Consider the following 23952-nt stretch of genomic DNA (forward strand, 5'->3'; position numbering starts at 1 on the left):
GCACGAACATAAAACCATGTCTGCCCTTGTGATCTGAGAAATGACAAACAACAAGTGCTACTTTACCCTGCTCAAAACTCCCATTTGAATCATCAGTGGCAAATTCTTTAAATATGAAAACGTACTTACAGGTTGTGAGTCAGAACCGCCAGACTGTCCTTGCAAAGTTGGAATTGCCTCACTTTATAGAAACAGACACCGTATTGAAGGCTACTCTCCCAGGAAACAGTCCTTGTCCTTTGTAAAATGTTCTGCACACATCTGAATATTTGGGTTGAACTGTTCTGAAACAGTGTTGTAAATACAACTTAATCACTGATTTCTAGTCTTGTTCTATTTTGGAAGGTCAAAAAAAGTAGTTTCGCTTTCACAACAAAACACACAGCATCTCCACAACATGGCGGTCGCGCCAACATCGAGAATCAAAGTTATGCCTTCTTTCTTTGTGTGAACATTTGGGTGGCGTTATGCAAATCTTCTCACATTGTGACGTAGACATGTGGGAGCGTGTCAGAACGAGGTGTTTTAGGTAGGTATGGTTGACTCTTAACTTTTATAAAGAATATCACTTTGGTTTGACACTTTAGTCTTTACAACTTTACAGATCTTCTTTATGCACCAAGAGCTTGTAACACTCCAAAAAGAAAGGGAAATTTGAAAAACCATCATATGACCCCTTTATATATTAAAATCACAGACAGACAGACAGATTTAAAGAACAATATATTTAATAAATTTAATTAAAAAGTGTTAATCACACATCTTTCATTATCTAACCCTTCCCCACTCCAGTGTTCGTGATGAAGAACAGAATTCATAGAGCAGGTTTGCTGATGCATTCTTATTACTTATCTTAGGAGTCGTGCAGTTTAAGGAAACCCTGGACTGTGTCACAACAGATAAAATGTAATTGGTGGATTTTTCAGAAAGTATTAATCCAAACACAGCAACAACTAAAAAGTCCATTAACAACTCTGGAAATATAATTTTCACAGTCTGTTGGAAGTAGTTAGCATTGCTAGCTTTAATGAATCATCATGTTTCTTACACAGTACTAGCTTTAAGTATAATTGCATACTCCACGTAAGATTGTCTGCAACATAAGACGAATATTTTGGAATTTGGAGACAATCTTCAAAAATCTGAGGACACAATACTGGGTGAGAAGTTTTAACATGTTTTGCTGTATGAGCGCACCTTTGAAGGTCTCTGGGAGAACCACTGGAAGAACAGACCAACAGAAAACAGTGTTACATTGGGTGTCACTTTGTCAAGTTGTTCACCACATTGGGACTACGGATGGAAATTAGCATTGTGCTAAATCCGGTGTATTTACGTTCAACTTTGATTGTACGTTCATGAATATGCACTGTCCTATTTAAATAAATAAATTGAAATTGAAAATGTGTATTTTTTTTTTATTTTTACAGGTTCAAAACAAGTTACACATAACCTAACATAATTGCTGAAATATTATCAATGAAATGATTCTCAGATTGGTAATGCACTGCAAGTGGATCTTGTGGAGCATATTTAAACGTAAAGCCTGAGAGCACTAATAAAATGCTTTTTCTTGTCTTTTTTTTATTATTGTTTTTTAATTTTAAAAAAATTGAGAATGATGAACATGAGCTTCATTGGAAGCATGGCCATCTGACTGTGGAGTTCGTGGTCATTTCATGGAGTTTATTATGATTAGTGACCTACAAATTGTTCAGTTTAGACATAGTATACAAATGCAACTATTTTTCCTTGTAACATGCAAAGATGACTTCCCCACCCGGAAGTGTGTCTTTCCCGTGTTCTGATTGGCTGATTGCAACAGCATGACGCTGCTGAAAATCCAATAGTGAGATGCCACACTTTGGTTACTTTGAAGAGCTCCGGGTTTGCACATTCGTGCGTCCGTCTGCGCTTTCTCTTTCATTGAATTCAGAGAGCTAGATCTGGTGGGCCTTTCTTTGGGGCACTCCTTCATCATACAGCAACACATCAAAACGAAGCAATTAACTGAGGGCTGCCAGGATAGTAATCATTCTCTTCACTGTTGCACTGGAAAGAGTCTGAAATGATGCTGGCTGTGCTATTTATCGCTGCTTTCGCGGCGGCCGCGCGCGCCAGTGATGTGCTCGAGTTCACAGATGATGATTTTGACAGCAAAATCGGAGATCACGACCTCATTCTGGTGGAATTCTTCGCACCCTGGTGAGTATAAGACAATTCGGGCTTTAGAACGATGTTTTCTTCATGCAATTTATAAAGTTGGTGCATTAGTCTTACTCTAGATAATTAAAATAAACTGTTACACCAAGTTAGTAGGTATCTAAATGAAAAAATATATAGCTATTAAGCTTGTTTTCTAGATACCAACCTTACCCAGTAGTATTAGGGAAATGCGTGCATAATCGGGACTTTGAATAAAACTACAAAGCTGGTTTGCAAAATCGAAAGTAACTAACCATATCAGCTGCTTTTCTACTCGTGTTAGGATTATGCAAGGTCTTGAGATGCTAATAATGAATCTGGGAATGGTGTGATAAAGACTTTTAAACGCCCGCTGGAATCCGAAAGAAAGTCATCCAGGTTTAAATCCACATGAGTTCCCATTTTAAGTTAACTGTCCCTTTAAGAATTGCATATAAAGGCCATCATTAGTAGTTGTTTGTTCTCTGTGTGAGATTTGACTTTTAGCGCTGTTTGCAGCATTACGTTTTAAAAGTGTGTCGAAACAAGTTTAATGTTTGTCTTAAGTTGCAGTTTATCAGATAGAAATCGCAGACGAGGGCGGTAACAAGGATGTTTGGAGGCTTTGCGGCCCTCCGGCTGTAACGTTTTGATTGGACAATGAAGTTTCGCTGGCCGTGCGTGATTGGATGAAACACGATTACGTAGTTCAGAGTTACTGACTGACCTCGGACCGAATTTATCAATGAGTTACCGTGCCTCGGATTTTACATATAGTCCAGGAGTAACTCTATCTATCTATCTATCTATCTATCTATCAATCTATCTATCTATCTATCTATCTATCTATCTCAGCTTCATATTTTCATTTTTGTCAATTATGAGTGTATGTGAACCTAATTTTTCAAACTAATAAACCTCATATATCATGTTCACTTTTAGGTGTGGCCATTGCAAACGTCTTGCCCCTGAGTATGAGGCAGCCGCTACTCGACTAAAAGGCATCGTCCCACTTGCTAAGGTAAAATTTACCTGGAATACTACATAGTCTTATTATAGGCTTTAATATTTTTCAGGTTGTCATATTTTCTTAAGGCTTCCCTTGTGCAGTTGCAGTGTAAAGATAATACAATATCCTCATGAGAACCAGATTTCTTTGTGTGTGTGAATTAATTTTTTGTTATAACGCATAAGAAACAAACGGAGAGAAGAAAAAATATTGTTCATATTTTATTCAATTTCAGAAAAAAAATAGACATGAAAAGATTTTATTTTTTTCATTCACCAATCAGTTTTTAGGTTTCAGGCTAATTTTAACCAAACTTTGTACAAAGATGGTTCTCAACTATGTTATGACAGAATGATTTAATACACTACTGTACTTTTTTTGCATAAAATGTCAATAAATTGGCATTCCCATTCTATACAGTGTATCTAGACACTGCGTCTCATTTAATGTGTTCTTTGGGCAAACTATAATGGAAAAAAAATTTTTTATAATGGGAGTAATAACGGTTTAATAACAACATTTTAACAAGAATATCTGGTATTTCATAGGAGTATTGATATATAATTTCTTTCCCTATTGACTTGTAGTGTTTCCCCAAAAAGCCTGATTAGCATGATGTTTGTGCTGGTGTCCTCTACAGAAGACATTTAGGAAAATGATGCATTGTTTTGTAACAAAAACTCATATTCATAACTGATCTAGGTGGACTGTACCGCCAATTCCAACGTGTGCAGCAAATACGGCGTGAGCGGATACCCGACCCTGAAGATTTTCCGAGACGGAGAGGATTCTGGTGGCTACGACGGTCCCAGGACAGCAGGTATGTTCTTGTATCTCGTGTGATGTCATATGTAGTCTCTTCATCAGATTTTAATGTCGTTGTTTCTTCTCTAATCCAACAGATGGAATTGTTAGCCACCTGAAGAAGCAGGCAGGTCCAGCCTCGGTGGAGCTCAAAAGTGAGGCTGAATTTGAGAAGTACATTGGGGGCCGTGATGCTAGTGTTGTGGGTAAGTGATGGTATTATACTGTAACATAACCTGATTAAACTGGATTTTTTTTTTGCATCCGTACACTTGACAATATGTAATTGTTATCCATGTGTCCAGGATTCTTTGCCGATGGAGGAAGTGCTGCTCAGGGAGAGTTCCTGAAGGCTGCCAGCGCTTTAAGAGAGTCCTACCGTTTCGCCCACACTAACGTAGAGGACCTGGTAAAGAAACATGACGCGGATGGAGAGTATGTAGCATTTTGGATTCTGTTTTGTAGAGGAATCCATCCTGTTTCACATTTCTAATAATTTTTTTGTGTATTGCAGGGGCATTGTTTTGTTCCGGACACCTCTTCTCAGCAACAAATTTGAAGACAGCAGTGTGACGTTCACGGAGGACAAATTCACAAGCGCGAAGATCAAGAAGTTCATTCAGGACAACATGTACGTTTCAGCTTATGATCACAATGTAAAAATTAGTAAACTATAAATTTTGTTAGTTTACTATTAGTTTGTATGATTTGGTGGAGATATGTAATATTAATGTTTTTTTTTTTTTGCCAGTTTTGGTATCTGTCCCCACATGACTGATGACAACAAAGACCAGCTGAAAGGCAAAGACTTATTGGTGGCCTACTATGATGTGGACTACGAGAAGAACCCCAAGGGTTCCAACTACTGGAGGAACAGGTAGGACTCAGTTTTATTACTTTTTGTATATAGATGTGGAGTTTGTTTCCAGTATCATATTTCAAGTCCCCATGATGATGAAAGACCTGGAAATATCTTTACAATTAGAAGTAATGTTTTTTAAACTAGTACATATTTTTTTTTCTTTCTAGTTGTAATACTATATATATAACGTAACATTTCCGTCACTTGCTTGAGGTATTCAGCCAATCACAATGCACTAGATAGCTGGCACCCCTGCTTTTCAGAACGATGAGCTTTGTAAACATTGACGCGTTTCAGAACCTTAAACCACATAAATATTACATTACATTAAATGAAATAACTTATTGGCAACGTCATATGACCACTTTAAGAAAAATCATAATTTTGAGGTGAATGTAAGTTTTTCTATTTGTCAATGTTGTAAAACAAGCATCCTCAAATCTGGACCTCGAGATCCACTTTCCTACAGAGTTTAGCTCTAACCCTAATCAAACACACCTGAGCATGCTAATCATTGTCTTCAGGATCATAAGAAAATCACAGGTCGGTGAGTTTGATCAGGCTTGGAGCGAAACTCTGCAGCGCATTGGCCCTCCAGGGCAAGATTTGAGGAACCCTGCTGTAAAAGTGTTTTTGATGCAGTTCAAATTTTTTTATGTTTTAATGTATTTGTCTCTCTGCAGGGTTATGAAGGTGGCCAAGAGCTTCCTGGATCAGGGGAAGAAGCTGAGCTTCGCTGTGGCCAATAAGAACAGCTTTAGCCATGACGTGTCCGAGTTGGGTCTGGACGGCAGCAGCGGAGAGCTTCCTCTTGTAGGCATCCGTACTGCTAAGGGAGACAAATACGTCATGAAGGAGGAGTTCTCGTAAGGTTTTTTTCCCCCTCTTTTGACAAAGGAGCTTGTTTTAAGCAGCACACACAAATCAATCCTTTTGTGTCTGCAGTCGTGATGGTAAGGCCTTGGAAAAGTTCCTGCAGGATTATTTTGATGGAAACCTGAAGCGTTATCTCAAATCTGAGCCCATTCCCGAGAACAACGATGGCCCAGTGAAGGTGCGTCAAGGGATTTTGTTTCATCACTTATACATAAATACTACACACAACCTGAAACTTCATCTTTATAATTCCAGGTTCTTGTAGCTGAGAACTTTGACTCAATTGTAAATGATGAGAGTAAAGACGTCCTCATTGAGTTTTACGCCCCCTGGTGTGGACACTGCAAGAGCCTGGAGCCTAAATACAAAGAACTTGGAGAGAAGGTGAGGTTTTATTTTTTGAGTTTGTGTCTTCGCTATGAAATATTGATCTGAACAGCCAACTCATAAATATTCTCTTTATATTACAGCTTTCCGACAATCCAAACATTGTCATTGCAAAGATGGACGCCACTGCTAATGATGTCCCCTCTCCATATGAAGTTAGAGGGTATGTAGTGACTAACCGTCATTTTCGACGCTAGTGCCTTTTCTGTGCCACATGAGTTTTTGTTCTCATTTGTAGTTTGATTAGTCGCTAAATGATTTACTTTGCTTTCAGATTCCCCACTATCTATTTCTCCCCGGCTGGTCAGAAGCAAAATCCAAAGAAATACGAGGTTTGTGTTTGTTTTTTCAAATCTATACTTCACTGTTCATTCTACCAAGAAGCATGGATGTAATCAGTCTTGTTTGACCATCAGGGAGGTCGTGAAGTCAGCGACTTTATTTCCTATCTGAAAAGAGAGGCCACAAACACCGTGGTGGTGCAAGAAGATGAGAAGAAGTCAAAGAAGAAGTCCGAGTTATAAACAATCACAGCCCAACAACTGAGGAGGCAGTTTTTGCAGGAGACATAAATTATATTCCAATCTTTAGTGAAGCGAGTGCTCTGACCCACGTCACAACGTCAGCCCTCTCTTGGGCCTGCTGCTCTGGGAACACTGTGGAAGGTTGTGACTGCCAGACTACATGTGATTTTTAGATAAGTGGAAGAGGTACAGATCTGTCAAATTGAGATTGGTTTCCCTACACTGTACCTTGGAGAGAAGCACTTTTGAGAGCAATTCTACATGTTTTTGTTTTCTCATGAAAGAGGGGGATTTGATGAATTAGGTTTCCATTTTTTTTACCTTTTTTTTTTTTTTTTTTACATTTGGAAGGCTTGTGAAATAAAAGGCCCACTAAACCTACAATCGTGCTGGTTTGAACTGTTTTTTGTTGTTATACATTGTATTAAAATGATTGTATATTCTAGCCACATGTAACTACTAGATATGCAGTTACATGCAGGAGAATTGTAGAACTTGTACCACTATGAACAAAAGCCTTTAGCCATTGGTTAGTTTCGACCTGAAATTGACAAATTTGTTGCCCTTATCCTTGTCCATCTCCTTATCTATCCTATTGTTGTATTTGTTCCAGAATAATACAAAATTGCAGAAGCTATAGATTTAAATCTAAAGACCGGTGGAAGGTTTTCAGCAGTGTTGCCGGTATGTTCAAGTTGTAGAGCTGATGTAACGTGATCATGTTTCAAACGAGGAGCTCTTGTAAATCACATTTGTTTGCCTTTATCAGGAAGTCAAATCTCAACTGAAATTTTTAACCGTCAAAAAATGCCACGCATATTTCTCTGAAGTATAACTAAGCAGGATTTCATGGTATTGTACTTAAACAGAATTTCAACTCAAGAATCATCAAACAGATCCACATGGTGCTCTAGTAATTGACTGGTGCAGTTTACCCATTGACAAATAGATACTTCCAAGACAGACCAAATGCCACTAGAGTCAAGGTTAGACTACACCATGACTTTGAATTCGGAGCATTTTAAAACACTAGGCATCATGTGTCAACTTCATAGTTACAAAGAACAATGGCATCATACACTAAATACCTGTGGATCACACACTATCAGACTTTAAAGTCATTCTGAACAAAAACACACACAAACTAGGAGATAAATGAGAACTTTCTAAAATCAGCTCAAAATATCAAACATAATCGATATCCTCTGACTGAATGGAATCATTGTGAAACTAAAATCTGCAGACAGGCTTTGCATTTCACAAACTAGCACCAACTCCTCTAGACTGCAAAACTCTTTGTTAGTTCTTGAACTTATGTATTTAGTGAATTCCGGCCCATTAAATGTGCAAATATTTTACTAAAACATCAGAACTGATTAAAGTGGCATGTAGAGGTTTAAGAACAACTGTCTTTATTAAAATAATCTGTTTATATTTACAATTATTTCACCCTCAAGATAGACATGGACAAGATATTGCAAGTGAGCTTCTGGACTGTTAAGAACAATAAAAAAAATCCACCAATAAGCACAAATAAATAAATAAAAGTAATTAAAGCTTGATTTCATTATCCTGAAAAAGGCAAAAAACAAAACAAAAAAAAATTCCACATTTTCAAAACAAATGTTCGGACCAGTTAAAACTTATGCTGCACCTAACTGATGCCATTTGGCATATGGTGTATATTACATTGGTATAATACATAGAGCCCAAAAAAGCAAATGAGAATAAAGTGAGCTAAAACAGACAATAAAATGGTTATAAAAAAGGATTTTGTTTTTCTAAAAGCAACAGTGCAAAACAGGGCAGGGCTTTTTATAATGACAAGCTTAATCTAGAAGTTTCTTTCGGCTGTAAGTCCTACTTGGTGTCCTTCGCCTTCTCGGCTGGCAAAGAGGAGAGATATCCAGCTCAGACCTTGATCCTTTTGGAAAAAATAATTTGTGTTATAACTAACAAACACTAAAAAATTAATAAAACCTGATCTGATATTTTCTAAAGTAACTTTTTCATTTTTGGTCATTTTACTACTTTACTACTGTATTCAGAGGACCATAAAAAAGGCAGTAGGAGTACAGGGATAAGGAAACGTCTCTTGCAGTCTGCATTAGCTTTCCAAAAAAAATCTTAAGGCAACCCCTCAGTCTCATGTTTATCAGTATCAGATCAAGTAATGCGTCTACTCTGACCTATAGCTTTACATACACCATTGTCTCACCGTTAAGTTGTGCTGCTTCACTGGATACAGCTGATTTCTTGTATAACAGAGGTGACTGAGTAAGAGCGAAGATTCCACTGGCAGACACAGGTTTCTTTACTTTAGGGGTATCCACTGAAAGATATTAAAGCCACAATGTTTACGAACACATTATAGAAACCCAAGGGACAAGCTATAAATTAGACCCAAGCTTCACTGTACCTTTTCTGCCCATCCACACAAATGGTTCAGACTTCGTAGGGTCTCTAGCATCACACTCTTGAACCACGGTCTCAGTCCAATCCATGCCTTCCGGTGAGTACTGATGGTCCATCACCTGGCTTGATCTCAAACTCAGTTTTCTTTGACTTACTGGGGTGCTCAGTGACTCCTTGAGTTCTTCCACCCCTGGAATACGGAAAACATCAGAGAGTTCTGGGTCCTCAAACACCGCAATTTTTTCAAGGAGCGGAACCCCTTTGATGACCTGCTCTTTGCTCCCGCAAGTCTCGATCCGAGCTCTTTTCTTTCGAGGCCAGCTACTGAAATTCTCTGGGGTTGACCATCCTCTGCTTTGAGGAGATGGAGTCAGTGGGGACGCCAATGGGGATTGGTTATTTGCTGGATAATGTGTGGGAGTGATTGACTGACATATGTATGTCTGTACACCCTTCCCAGGTGTACCTTTGGCAGGAGTTCCTCGACTGCAGAGTGATGGGGAAATGCAGCCAGGATGTCTAGAACATTGTGCAAGTGGGCTGTCAACTTGTGGCGCTTTCACATTTGACATGTTCCGGTGCACAAGATGTGAGGCCATGCCCTTGGTTGCACTACTAGGTGCATCACCTGTGCTGAAAGAATCGGTCCGTCTTAACTTTAGTTTAGGCAGGCCTGATGCCTGCATTTCCATTTCCACTTCATAAGTGAGTGGCTGAGGAGTGGACATCTTTCCACATGCAGGACTTTGCTGTGTTTTTGGGGTGGAGATCTTTGGTGTTCCCGAGGAGTATCCAAGACGTGCTTCCGCTTCTCTCTGGCGCCGGTCTGGAGTTTGACGGAAGCCATAGCTTCGACTTGGTGTGGTAATGACGGGGATAACTTGTTTTCCCTTAAATTCGAAAACCTCTGAGGATCTAGAGGGTTTCCTTGAGAAAGCGATGTTCATCTTAATGCCCCCTGTGAGCTGGGTCTTCACCACTGAGGCCTCCGATATATCAATACTTTCATCATCTGTAGTAATGCTGAATTCAGAGCGATCAAACTGCTGTGAGTCTGAAGATGACACCTCTTCTGCTTTTCCATGGTTGAGCTCATTTTGCCCAATCGTTTGGTTATCCTGTGGAAATTCTCCCACAATACAAGTTGGCGAACAGCTTTGAGGGTGGATAACTGTTCTAGGACGACCAGAGTATGGTGACATATTTAATTTTGATACAGCCACAGACAGACCTTTAGAAGGTGAAGGGTTAAAACCTGTAATGGCTTGAGACTTGTTTGAAAGCAACAAGGACTCTTTTACAGGTGTTCTTCCAGAGCGAGTGCACATCCTGTGTGTTGAGCTGGGACTTTTTATGGGTGTTTGTATATTTGGTTTTAATGGTGAAGCACAGACAGGAAATGGACTGGAATCAGATTGTTGTGAGTCAACGGAAGCAAACTCACCAGACTTTTCAGTAATCTTGCAAGGTAAGCTTAGTGTCCTCCTCATCTTTCCTGATCTTGTAATGGACTCAGATGTTTCTGGATCAACAGTACCAAGGACGCACATTTCAAGTGCCCTAGGCATTGTTCCAGGAGATGCCTTGGATTTCATTTGGGGCACCTTGTCGGGTGTTTTGAAAACATTTCTTTCCTCTGGGCTGCTATTCTTGCCATGTGTAATTAGCCTTGGTGAGTATCTCTTTGTAAACATTGGAGACTCTGGCACATCAATTTGGTTTTCTGGCAGGCACTTCCGTGGAGATGGAGACCATGTCACGCTCTTCTTTGGCGTTCTACAGTTTGGGCTCCTCAATGAAGCGCCATTTGGAGAAACACAATCCAAGAGGCTTTTCATTGGAGTCTTAAGTATCCCCTTCAGTGGGCTTTTCTTGGGTGTCTCTACCACTAGGCTCTTTGCAGCCGGTGACTGAAAAAGGCTCCCTCGCAGGGTCATCCCATTCTCTCCAACTGTCCGGCATGGAGTTCTTGGGGACTGAGGGGTTCTGCACTCAACTGCAGATCCTATTGGATCAGATCTTAACTTCTGTGGAGTTTTATTTTGACTCTGCAAAATAAATGTATCATATTAAAGTAAAAAAAGAGATGACAGGACTCGATATTTCATGTTATTTTAATCAACTGTAAACTGAAATGGATATTACCTCAAAAACTGCAGACCTAAGTGACAACTCTTTGTTGCCATGATCCTTTGATGAGGATGCTGTAAAGTGCCTCAAGCGAGCAGAGGACTGAGTAGCACCAAAAAGAATCCGAACTGGCGACCTAACAGAACTAACATTGAATCCTTCTGCAAAATGAAGAAAAGGCTACTTTGAAAATGCACCAGCACATACCTTCACAGTATGTTCAAAAAATATACATTGCCTCAGAGGAAACATTTTAATGTCCAAAAGCTTAATGACATCTCTATTTTTACTGGGTCACAGATACTTTCACTATTTGCTGCTCACCTTTACCCTCAGAGTGGCAGAGTTGAGAGGAGGAGATCGCACGGTCCAGGTTTCGCGAGCGTGGCTGTTGGCTTGAATAGAACACACTGGAATGTCTCCTGGTAAGGCTTTTAATTCTTGGGCTCCTCCTCAAGTCTAAGAACAAATGTTTTATTAAAACCCTTTCTATTAGTAAGTAGTCTTTCTATGTTTGACATTGTGGCAAAATTTTAGACACAAACCAGTAGCTGGTTTGATAGGAGACTCTTCAATAATGCACACATCAGATTCTCCAGATCTTCTGTGACAAAGAGAGGAATAGAATCCCAGAATATTACATTTCAAACTGGATGCTTCCTATACAATTGTCAAGTATCATTGAACAAATATAGCAACAACTTAAAAATCAGAACATAGGACTCACCTGCCAGTCCTTTGCCGGTGAAGTAAACGATTGGACACCTGTTTATGCAGTGGTGTCTCAGATACTTTTTTTGTCAGAAGAGTGTGTCGTCCTGAAATTCAAAAGCTTTAAGATTCAAGTTCTATAAAATATGCACTATATATATACTATAGGCACTATAAAAAATAAAAATGACCTTCATCTTCCATATGTGAACGCTTGCGTTTCTTAAGACCCTCTACTGCTGACACAGATTGGCTCCGTGGCATTTTGGACTTCTTTGAGGGAGATGCAGCCACTTGGTTGAAAAGATTTCTCCTTACCTTTGTTACTTCTGTGAATTAAAAAAAAAAAAAGGATCAACAGATCACAACTTTGTAAGCAGCTCAACCACAGCATGAATAATAAAGATTCAAATGGAATGAGCCAATTACCTTGAACCGCTTGCTTTGGAGGTGGTGGTTCTTCCACAGCAGGGTTTTCTAACGGGAGTTTCGGCTTTGCCTGTTTTCCAAATAGTAAAGTTAGAATTTTGGTTCTTCTGACGAGACAGAAAATAATAGAATAAAAACAACGGTAAAAGAAATCTTACCAGACGTGTGGACTTTCTTGGCATTTCTATCTGTCGAAGTGCCTGAGGAGCCTCAGCCATGCTTTTGTGGCGTGTGAGTATGTTCTGCCTGCAAAAAAAAAAGAAGAGTTTTTGTCCACTTCTAGACAAAGAACTTGATAAAATTACACATTCTTTTCTATGACAATCACCTTCTCTTTTTAGCAGAGCGATTGCGGAGTTCCTCCAGATGATCTCTGACACTGGATGCATTGCTATGTGTGGCAGAGAAAAGTGAAGGGCTCACAGACACACTGTCCTTAGCCATAGACTCATCACTGAAGAAGTCAGACGGCAAGACGGCAACAAGCGCCTCAGGCAACTGAGTTCCTAAACTGTGGTAGACGTCTGCCAAGACTTTAGGGATGCTGTTCAGGAACCTGGGAGATGTCATATCAGAGATCAAATATCATGAATTGTGTTTGGATACAAGCATTTTCAAGAATATTCCTGTATTACTGATAACTTACACTGGCAGAACTTCATCCTGCATGAATTTGGATAAGTAAACAGCATCTTTACTCCGGGAGATAATTCGGAGCATATCAGCCACCTTAAACAAAAATGAAAGGGATCAAAATCACATTACACAACAACGAAAAACCATAGAAAACTTCTGCATACAAAGTTAAATTATTGGTTATGATATCTGAGGTTTTTAAAGGTTGATCGTCTCCTTACATCCTCGATTCTTTGTTCCACAACCTCCTCATTTTCTTGTTGTTCTGATTGCCTGCACAATTCAAGTTGGAGAACTGCTTGCAGCTGGCATCTGTATAAAGAGGAATGATTTCTAAGTACAATACATTTTTATTACCTTTATAAAGATGTTTCAAGATTATTTGAAACATTTGAGAAAAAAAACATTTGGTCTGAATACTTACTCCCTGATTTTACTTTCTTCGTCTGAAGAATTTTCATAAAGCTGACGAATAAACTTAGAGGATTTCAATAGATGCTTCTGCACCAAGCCTAAGAATGAAACCTGGTAAGAAATGGTTAAATATGCAGTTAAAAAAAATATGCATATTTCCTAAAGGATCACATGACTTTGGTCTTCACCAACACAATAATTCACAAAATCAAAAATACATATCTTTAAGAAGTATATACTGTATTGTAACATTTATTTTGACAACAGTTACATTTTCAAAACTGGTAGTTTGACAACATTTCAGTCTCAAAAATTTATCTTTTAGAAGGCTGCAAGAGAGTTCTTGATCCGGCAGACCATGTTTTGCAGTTGACTGCAACCAGGAAACACAACTGTGTGATTTTGACTCACCTCCACATCAGAGTTGGTTTTGATGAATGCCTTAACAACAGAAAGCATATCCTGGACTTGAGAAGGAACAGACACAGATCTGTTTTCCACAGCTTTCTGATAAGTGAGTCCCAGGTGGGTGATCAGCTCTTCCTCACTGTTGAAATCTGTTCGAATAGATTCGATGATTATCATAAACAATTTATTTACAATAAAGTCAAAAAACAATCCAGTTTTTACTTCATGGAGACCTAAACCTTGGATAATATAGCCTAACTTATGTTTTTTTTCCCCGCAAATAAATGACTCTGTACTCACGCAACGTGCCAGGCTTCATCCGATCCCCAGAGCATCTCCTGCCCCCTTTTTCAGCACCTTTGGCAGATGCAGCAGAGCTGCTATCACCCTGAGTCTTTTGAGCTTTCACATTCAAGCGAGCAAAATTCAGCATCTGTAGAGAGCGACACATTGTCTTCATCTTCTGCCTTACTGGTGTGCATTGTGTACCTCCTGAAAAAGATAAAGAAAAAAATAATTCCAAATATTTAGTAAATTTTATGATGTATCCATCACTTCATCGTGTACCATTTTGTACTCACGTTTTTTGGACCTCAGGTTGCCACTGGATCCAGATGTGCTGCTCTGATAGAGCTCTGAGAGACTGCTGGTGATCTCCTGCTGATTATCGGAGTACTCCTCTCCACACTCCTCTTCCTCTGGAGCTGCATGCAGGAGCCTGTATATGCAAGACCGACGTTTTAGTACTAGAATAAAAACAGACCATGACAAATATATGTGCCATTTCGACAACTTGGGGGTGGATTTTAACACCAGGTTATTTTCAGGGCAGGAGCAGTGTTGTGCATTTTCTACCAGTTACATTGGAGATGCAAATGCAACAAAATAAAACCAAATAAAAGAAAATGGAAAATTACAACAGATTACTATTGCATAAGATGCTTTAAATGGATAGATGAAAAAAAAAATAATGTTTTTTGAAAGGAACCCTTTAAAAATCCTTATAAGATCCTACTAAATAAAATGGTTGTCTACTTGCATTAAAAGCAGGGCAGTCCAATAAGATATTTAATATAACCAGATTACAGTATGATTTATCTATTATCGTAATCTTGTCAAATTAAAGATGAGAAAAAGATTCCAAACCTCATTGATTCCATTAAGTCGCAGCTGATTCCTGATTGGTCAGATAAAGGAAACCATCCCTCTACCAGCACATTTTTCCTTGAACAAGACCCCTGCTTGAGATCTTGACTGGCCCAGTCAGGAACAAACGGCGACTTTACTTGATCTGGAAACCGTAAGAAGTTTTTTTCAAAACCGTAAGATTGTGTTTGTCTGTTTACATGCACAAGTCACAAAAACCCCTGATTGTGTCAGATAAAACAAATACCTGAAAGATCCTCGTCCTCCATGATATCAAACATGACATTAAGAACACTGCTGACAACATCAGGTAGGTCACTGGAGAGGTCGTTTGTGGTGTCCAAGGAAACAAGGTCTGTGGGCAGGAGCTGGTCTTCCTGAGTAACCAGAGGCTGAAGGACAGTGAGTTGAGCCGTACAGGAGGAGAGCACCAACAGCACCGCTGAACACACCACACCTCCTTCACTCACATCTGCTAGCTTAAAAAAATAAATAAAAATACATAACTCTTTTGCACTTAAGGCTAAAATCACCTTCATAAATTCTTTTTGCATTTATCTTTCCACAACATAAACACTTGCAAACACAAAGCAAAAAGCCACAGAAGGCCATGCATTACATTAAGGATCTACAACCTTTTAAAGACTAACATAAAAATGGAGCAGGCATGTATTTATTCTGCTATGGCGGGCCGCCACACCAAAAATCATCTCTGCCACAGCTGCAGCCTCTCAGTGACATCACAGTGACGCAACTCACATCATTCAGTCGAGGAAGTGGTGGAGGAGAGACAGAATAGGACTTGGACTTCGACATGGGCATTGCACATTAATATACTCATTTGCACAGGTTCCACACTTATACTGTGATGACATGACGGAAAGTATAATTTGCACTTGCTTTAAAGTCAAAGCAACTTAATACTGTATTCGCGCAATTCACGTGTAAACAGTTAGTTTATATGAAACTGTCAGTTTAAATTAACGTAAACTGTTCAGATGCAAAATGCACATGTACCGGTGTAACAGATCCGTGTATGAGCTCTTAAAGAGACAGTAACCTAAATAAACCTGCTACTGTCTGTCATTGTTTATTTATAAAGTAAAGACCATCCAGTGTGATTTTACAGTTTAATAAATTATTCCATTTCGGCTTTGCATGTGTGACTCCAATCATATTTCAGAGCTGGAACCATTATATTATATAAAACAGCATAACAGATTATTATTTTACCATGGCAGATCCTCCAGTGGACAACTGCTTTAAGTGCTGAAAAGCCTCCTGACCCAGTTCAGCATCTGTGCACTGCAGTATCCAGCTCTCAGAGGCTGAATGTGAGAGGCAGATGGTGTCCAGGTCCTGCAGGACACCTCTGAGAACCACGTCCACAGGAGCCCGCAGAAACCTCTGCCTGCATGATACCGGCTCCAGAGTCACACTACAGGACTGCCTGTTCCCATCTGCCACAAAAATGTAGGAATCACATTTAGGAAAATTAAGCTAAAGCTAAAATAAAAGAACTTGAAAGACTGAAATATATATGTAATCATTCTAATATGCTGATTGAAACATTACTTATTATCAGTGTTGAAAATATTATTATTGTGCTGCTTAATATTTTTGAGGAAGCGATGTGATTTTTTTCTGGATTCTTTGATGAATAGAAAGTTCAAAAGAAAAGCTTTATTTGAAATTAATGAACAATTAATTATATTTTAACATTATTAAATAATTACATTAATAATATTATTAATATTATTGTGTTTCAATATATATTGAAGACACCTGGTGTCAAACTCTAATCAGCTATTTAACTCAAAACACCTGCAAAGCCTTTAAATGGTCTCTGAGTCTAGTTCTGTAGGCTACACAATCATGGGGAAGACTGCTGACTTGCCAGTTGTCCAAAAGATGACCATTGACACCTTGCACAAGGAGGGCAAGACACAAAATGTCTTTGCAAAAGAGACTGGCTTTTCAAAGAGCTCTGTGTCCAAGCACATTAATAGAGAGGCAAGGGGAGGAAAAGATGTGGTAGAAAAAAAGTGTACAAGCAATAGGGATGACTGCACCCTGGAGAGGATTGTGAAACAAAACCCATTCAAAAATGTGGGGGAGATTCACAAAGACTGGACTGCAGCTGGAGTCGGTGCTTCAAGAACCACTACTTCATGCTTCCTGCTTCTGACCAACTTTATGGAGATGCAGATTTCATTTTCCAACAGGACTTGGCACCTGCAAACAATGCCAAAGCTACCAGTGCCTGGTTTAAGGACCATGGTATCACTGTTCTTAATTGGCCAGCAAACTCGCCAGTAGAGGTCGACCGATATATCGCTCGGCCGATATATCGGGCCGATATTTGTCATTTTTTAATATATCGGCATCGGCCGATATCCGTGTTTAGTAGCGCCGATTTAAAGTCAGGCACGTCGGTGGACAGCCCCGTGTTATTGGCGCGGTGGAAAGTGCTGCTGCAGCCACTGCATGTGAAGCTTTTGGAAGATTCAACAACACACCTGCGAGATAAAGGTAGTCAGAGAATTTCACTCTGTAAATGGGGTGGAGAAGTTGTCAGCTCTTACAAACACTGCAGCGTGATTGAGGGCTCCGTTACTCCGCCCCGCTCACAGACAGCACCACGCTCTGAGAGACAGCTGTCCTGGAGCTGCCCAGAACGGTGAATCACATGTGTTCGGAAGCATGGTTTGATGCAGACAATAACCAGTTTTCCATCCAACTCATTTGTATTTAGGGATGTCAATATTTGATAATTTCCATGATCGATCGTCGTTTAAATTAACGGTCAAGCAATAACCTTAATGCTGCAAAATGCGTCTGCAGCGGTATTATTATTATGTGCAAAAGCCACTTGGAAAAAAGCTTTCTCACCTGAATTAAAGGTGTTTTAGTATTAATAAAATGCTAGTAGCAGGATTGTAAAATGAATAAATGTGATTATGATCGTTTGATAAAATGAAGAGAGCGCGCCATACGTTTGAGATCATTTTACTTTGCTGAATGTTTTCTGTCAAGGAGACCGCTGAATGCGCCTCTTTAAATGGTTGCGTGGTGCTCGTTGTTGTATTTTGAAACGCAACTGCAATGTTTTCAAATGACACTATAGTAGTGGTGCAACGGATCATCATTGATCCGTGATCCGTTCAGATCAATAGACCCTTTTACAGTTGGTAAACAAGGTGACGTATTTGTGTGGGCGGGGCTTAGCTGGAGGCAGAAAGATTCCCCTCAACACTTGAACAAACGGTAGCTAGCGAGTTTTCTTAGCTTGTTTTTTTAACAATGGTTGGAGAAAATCTGAGTATATCTGCTTTATCTGAATATTTAAGGTAACTCACTGTCCGGGACCGCGATAATTATTTGAAAAAGTTAACTTTAACGGACGGAACCAGATTGGTCGACCCGTACACAATCACTCATTGGATGGACGATCTGACAGGATTAAGTTACCTCCGATTGAGTGGCCTAACATCTACACTTACCTGTTCGAGAAACCGAGAAACTGAGGGTGTATAAATCCTTAGATTAAATAAAGAGTGACATTACAGTAAAATTATTATTAAGATGTAAATATTTTCTAGAAATAAAAATTCTGAAGACTGGAAAATAATTATAAACTTTCTGTATTTATTCTTTCTTACCATGTTCTTAAATTCCAGTCACAATTAATCACAACAATGTATATAAAATGTTCTCCGTCAATTCTGGCAACCAACAACACAACAAGACGACATTTTAAGCTCCTTGAGTAGCCGACCCTGTGTTGGTTTGTATTAGCCGCCTCCAGTTTTCCGTTTGTTTTGCCTCCAGCTAGCGCAGTGACGTACCTGTGACGTCCGCGCAAAAGGGGTCTATATCTTCAGTTCGGCATACGCGTGACCCGCGGATTCATTTATGAAAAAAAAAAAAAAAAAAAAGTTGCGCATGTTCAGTCCACACTCGGTGATAATGCCGAGCGGAGGAGCTTGAACGCCCCGCGCATTTTAGCTTCCCTGTCAGATATAATGATGAAGGAAAGAGGTTAGAGTGAAAAGATTGTGCCAGATCTTTATGAACAGGAGAAGAAAAAAGTTGTGGATGAGCTATCCCGAGCATCCTCTGTTGCGCTCACGACAGACGGGTGGACATCCAGGGGGGTGGAGAGCTCTGTGACGATAACTGCTCACTTCATCACAGCAGACTGCGAGATGAGAAGTCCTTATTATTATGTTAAAAAGAAGATATTATGCCATGTGCACTAAGTCCATACGAGGACGAGCGAGCGCGGGTTTGGCTAGATGTATTTGGAGGTTATTGCTCACGTCTCGTTCTGCACATATCCAAATGTTTCCATATTCGCAATGTATCTGAATGTTAAACTATAATATTTTTTTTAATCTAAACTAGACGGAAAAATCATCCTCTTCACATCAGCAAAAACGTCCTTTGCATAACAGCAGAGAGGACCGGTATAGGGTGTATTTAAACTGACCAGTGTAACTTTTTAAATGTTTGGTTGACTCTATTTTAATAATGAACAGACTGCGATGTAAGTTCGAAATTAGAATGCACTTTAGATGTTCTGTGTCATTTATACCAAACACAAATGTTGCTGGTTGCTAGTGTCTTTGCAGCACTACTGTTATTTATTTTTTATATATTTATTTTTTTATATTTTTCAGTTTAATTGATTTTTATTTCTAAAATTGTATTTATTTAAATGTATATTTAAGTTTACATTAATGTTCCAACAAACTTGAAAAATTCTACTTGATAAATGTAAATGCTCTAAAACTTTTATGTAAATGATTGACATATATATATTACCTGTTTTATATATTTAATACTTGGTCAGTTTATTAATTTTAGTGCACTAAATTAAGATGAATGAAGAGATGGTTCAAGTCAGTGCTCAATAAATTATGATAGGTTTAGAAAAAATGTGTTGTTCATCCACTTATCATTAGTGTGACATTTTAGCATGCAAATCAAGGGGAAAACTCCAAGATATCGGCCCTAAAAATCGGCAGCACATATCGGCCATCGGCTGACCCTGACCTCTAAACATCGGCATCGGCTATAGAAAAACCCATATCGGTCGATCTCTACTCGCCAGACCTTAACCCCATAGAAAATATATGGGGTATTGTGAAGAGGAAGATGCGATATGCCAGACCCAACAATGCAGAAGAGCTGAAGGCCACTATCAGAGCAACCTGGGCTCTCATAACACCTGAGCAGTGCCACAGACTGATCGACTCCATGCCTCGCCGCATTGCTGCAGTAATTCAGCCAAAAGGAACCCTAACTAATTATTGAGTGCTGAACATGCTCATACTTTTCATGTTCATACTTGGCCAAGATTTCTAAAAATCCTTTCTTTGAATTGGTCTTAAGTAATATTCTAATTTTCTGAGATACTGAATTTGGGATTTTCCTTAGTCTTCAGTTATAATCATCAAAATTAAAAGAAATAAACATTTGAAATATTTCAGTCTGTGTGTAATAAATGAATATAATATACAAGTTTCACTTTTTGAATGGAATTAGCTAAATTAACTTTTCGATGATATTCTAATTATATGACCAGCACCTGTATATTATAATAGCGCATTAACGGCGTTAATTAGTTGTTTGTTGTTAATTACGTCAATTTTTTTAACGCATTTCACGCATGCGCAGTGTGACAAATTATTCAGGTCGGGAAAGTCTTTTATAAAGTATAAAATGGATATCTTTAAACACTTGTGCTGCTTAATATTTTTGAGAAACCCATGATATACAGTACTACCATTCAAAAGTTTGTCAAATGTAAAAAATAATATTAACCAAGGATTCCTTAAAATGATCAAGTGTTTTTTATTTTTTTAAAAAAAGCTTTTATTTTGAACTTTCCATCAAATAATCCTGAAAAGTTTTATCAGTTTTAACAAAAATAAGCCGTTTTCAACACTGATAATAAAAAATGCAGCTGACAACTCAGCTTTGCTTTCACAGATATTAATTACACTTTAAACTAAAAATAGATTTGTTTTTAAATTATAATAATATTCCACAATATTACTTTTTTTTTCAAATAAAAGCAGCCTTGGTGATCATAAGAGACTTCATTAAAAATCCTAAGATTAAGTGTCCGTGTGTGTGTGTGTGTATACATACCTTCAATCCAGGATAGAGATCCACCCACAGGAGGAAACACTTGTTGGTGCATTCTTTCAGACAATTGAAGGTAGTTATTGGTTGAATCTATAGGAAAGGTGTCTATTCCCAAACCCAGTAAATGGCTTATATCAGAATGCTGGTCCATCAATGGCAAACGCGTAGACAGCATGGGCACAACCTGTCCACCAACCTGCCTGAGAAGCTCTGCCAATGACTCTATGCCAGTGTAGTCCTCCACCACATGATTAGCCTGGTGGTAAAAAAAAAAAAAAAACTGTAGTCATAAACACTTAAATAAGCCTTATTTTTCTATTGGAACTCTATAAGAGCACCTCTTACCTTCAATATACCAGAATCAGCCCAATTAAGCATAACTTTGCGTTGCATAAGCATATGTATGAGACCTTTGGGCAGCAACTGCTCATGTATGTCTCTATGATGTCTACTGTCATCTCCACGAATGGACAAGTAGTCTTCCAACTCTCTTTTGGACCGTGGACATTCCGACACAACAAAAAGGATATTTTTGTCGATGGTTAGCATGTCATAGTCCTGCAGAGGGATATTTCTGCCACTTCGACTCGACCTTCTTGGTCTCAGTGTCACTTTGGTGGGAGATGTTAGATCAGGCCTGTCCCACTGGAAGTCTAGGAGGATCTCTTTCAAGGCATTTTGGACACAGCTAGCCGGGCTTGGTTTCAGTTTGTTGGACTTTCCCAGACTTTTGGGTGACTTTACACTGAATTTGACAAGCAGCTCCTCTTCAAAGTCACTGAACACCTTCTCTTGGAGCTCCTTGAAATCAGATCCTCTGGTTATAAGTGTTGCACTTTTCACAGTCCTTGAATGAAAAAATTTATAACCCCATCGCACTTTTTCCAGCCCATATTTGTGTCCCAAACTGAGCAGAACTCTTAGTATCCAGTGTTTAAGGTGAGTCTGATAGCCATTAGTTGTGCTGTTGCTCTCTTCTGGTCGATAATCCACATCGATTGCAAAAACCACATTCTGAGAGGCCATAACTGGACTTAAAGAGTGGTCATACAAAATAATATCGCCTCCAGAGATCAAATAGTAAACGTATAGACGTTTATATCTAATTTAAAGAGAAAAACTGACACGAACGTGACGTCACGTCTTTTTAAACGTCAATAAACGCATTTGAACGCTAACCAAGAAACAGCTTAAGAGCTGAACGGACACGTACGCTATTTTTCTCAGCTAGAGTCATGATTGCCGTCGAAACAGTTCGAAATAAACTAAGTCATATTAATACACGGTTAATAATAACAACAGAAAGTTATGAACATAGCACTTTGAAAATGTTGTTTTGTTACACTTTAGCGTTTCCGTTGGCCACCGTTCTCTTTTCTCCATTGAACTCTTCGCGCTCCAGAATTCGCGAATGTCATTGGCTGAAGCAGACGAACTTTAAAAACGTCATTCATTTCTCGTCGTGCGATAGGGCCAGAGAACTTCAGCAATAAAAAACACACAAAGACGTCAATCGTTTAAAGCTCAGTGATTGGTCCATTTTCACGTCAATAAAAGAGCTTCTTCTTGTGCCTAGTATGCAACGCAATGTTCATGAGTTACTGGCATCTACTGGACAGAAGTCAAAGAAAATTATTTCAGCGCTATGAACTATTGTGAGACATATACCAAATTAATTACTATTATTAATGCGTTTTGTATATGCTTATTAATTTATTGTCAGTGTTATTATTAGTCATAATTACAACTAGTTTTCTTTCTTGCTTTGACAATATTTTAAAATGATGCACAGTAGGACTCAAAGACTACAATTTCATGTTTTAGTAATAATATTAATGTTACAGATTTCTGTATTGCTTTTATTTCCAATTTTACAGTTTGTTCTTCACATGAAAACAAAAGATATTAATATTAGTAAGATATATTAACCTTGAGGAAAGTAGCCTGCTTATTGCTCATGGTAATATTCTTAGATAAATATGTTGAGTTGATGCCAGGTATATAGAAATAAGGAATAGAAATTAGAAATAAGGTTTGTCTCACCCCCAACCTCTCAAATTTCTTTATACTCAGTATACAGAAACCATTTAAGGGTTAAATTGAAATTCATATTTTTTTTATCTTTAGACGATCCAGCCAATTTAGTTTGTTACCCAGACAACATTAGTCACTGGGTCTGTTTTAAGGAACAAAAAACAAAAGAGAACAAGTTTTGCCAACTAATAGCTCTTTAGCCCAGACACATTGTTTAAAATATATAACCAAAGAACACTGTTTCTTTTAGTGTTTCTCTATACACAAAACCAAATATGGAGACAAGACCATCTGAATAAAAGCACAAACCACCTTTTATTATGAACCAAATTTTTAGAATAATTATGTTAAGTACATTAATGTTTTATAATAAAACATTACATATAATTAGGTCAGTGACTCCAGATTGTATCATTTTCATTGTTTACAAAATTTTTCCCCTGCTCCCGTCATGAGAATATGACTTACAGGGTAAAGGGCAGGGTAAAATAGGAAAGATTTTACATCCCATCAAGCCATTGGAGAATAGAGTTGTTTGCTTTGGCACAAAATTCCCAAACTGTTATCTCTGTGTCAGTACACAAATGGAAATGTCAACTGCGCATTAAAGGGGTCATATAATGCTTTTTTAAAGCCATGGACAGTTAGGACAGCTGACTCCACTGTGTGATCCTCTCTCTCTCTTTCACACACTGCATGCAAAACTCAGCATTTGAACAGTCAATAGCAAATACTTAAAGCAAAAGATACTTACAGTAGCTGAGTCAGAAGTACCTCCTCTCTGAGGTTCAATAAACGATCGTCCATAAAATGCATCGCTGTTCTGT

The 23952-nt window shown here is 38.6% G+C and overlaps 2 protein-coding genes across 2 annotated transcripts; one reads left to right on the plus strand and one right to left on the minus strand.

The window, feature by feature from the left end:
- The first annotated feature begins 1839 nt into the window (after positions 1 to 1839).
- On the plus strand, positions 1840 to 7030 carry LOC127946978 (protein disulfide-isomerase A3-like). The gene is made up of 13 exons (XM_052543839.1): positions 1840 to 2205; positions 3127 to 3205; positions 3896 to 4013; positions 4096 to 4203; positions 4303 to 4432; positions 4512 to 4628; positions 4749 to 4874; positions 5543 to 5725; positions 5805 to 5913; positions 5991 to 6119; positions 6206 to 6285; positions 6397 to 6454; positions 6539 to 7030. The coding sequence occupies exons 1-13, from the start codon at positions 2069 to 2071 to the stop codon at positions 6644 to 6646; spliced, it is 1482 nt and encodes a 493-aa protein (XP_052399799.1). The 5' UTR covers positions 1840 to 2068; the 3' UTR covers positions 6647 to 7030.
- A 1007-nt stretch (positions 7031 to 8037) lies between these two features.
- Positions 8038 to 22556, minus strand: LOC127946977 (treslin). The gene is made up of 22 exons (XM_052543838.1): positions 21437 to 22556; positions 21095 to 21347; positions 16169 to 16395; positions 15183 to 15414; positions 14936 to 15080; positions 14371 to 14507; positions 14090 to 14281; positions 13793 to 13938; positions 13392 to 13492; positions 13189 to 13279; positions 12978 to 13060; positions 12660 to 12887; positions 12490 to 12577; positions 12332 to 12401; positions 12094 to 12231; positions 11919 to 12009; positions 11737 to 11795; positions 11516 to 11650; positions 11207 to 11352; positions 9066 to 11109; positions 8865 to 8978; positions 8038 to 8570 (listed from the first exon to the last, which is right to left on the minus strand). Exons 1-22 carry the CDS (start codon positions 22115 to 22117, stop codon positions 8476 to 8478), a joined length of 5496 nt encoding a protein of 1831 aa, XP_052399798.1. The 5' UTR covers positions 22118 to 22556; the 3' UTR covers positions 8038 to 8475.
- Between the last annotated feature and the right edge of the window lie 1396 nt (positions 22557 to 23952).

This window comes from Carassius gibelio, chromosome A25 (genome assembly GCF_023724105.1).
Source record: "Carassius gibelio isolate Cgi1373 ecotype wild population from Czech Republic chromosome A25, carGib1.2-hapl.c, whole genome shotgun sequence".
Lineage (NCBI taxonomy): Eukaryota > Metazoa > Chordata > Actinopteri > Cypriniformes > Cyprinidae > Carassius > Carassius gibelio.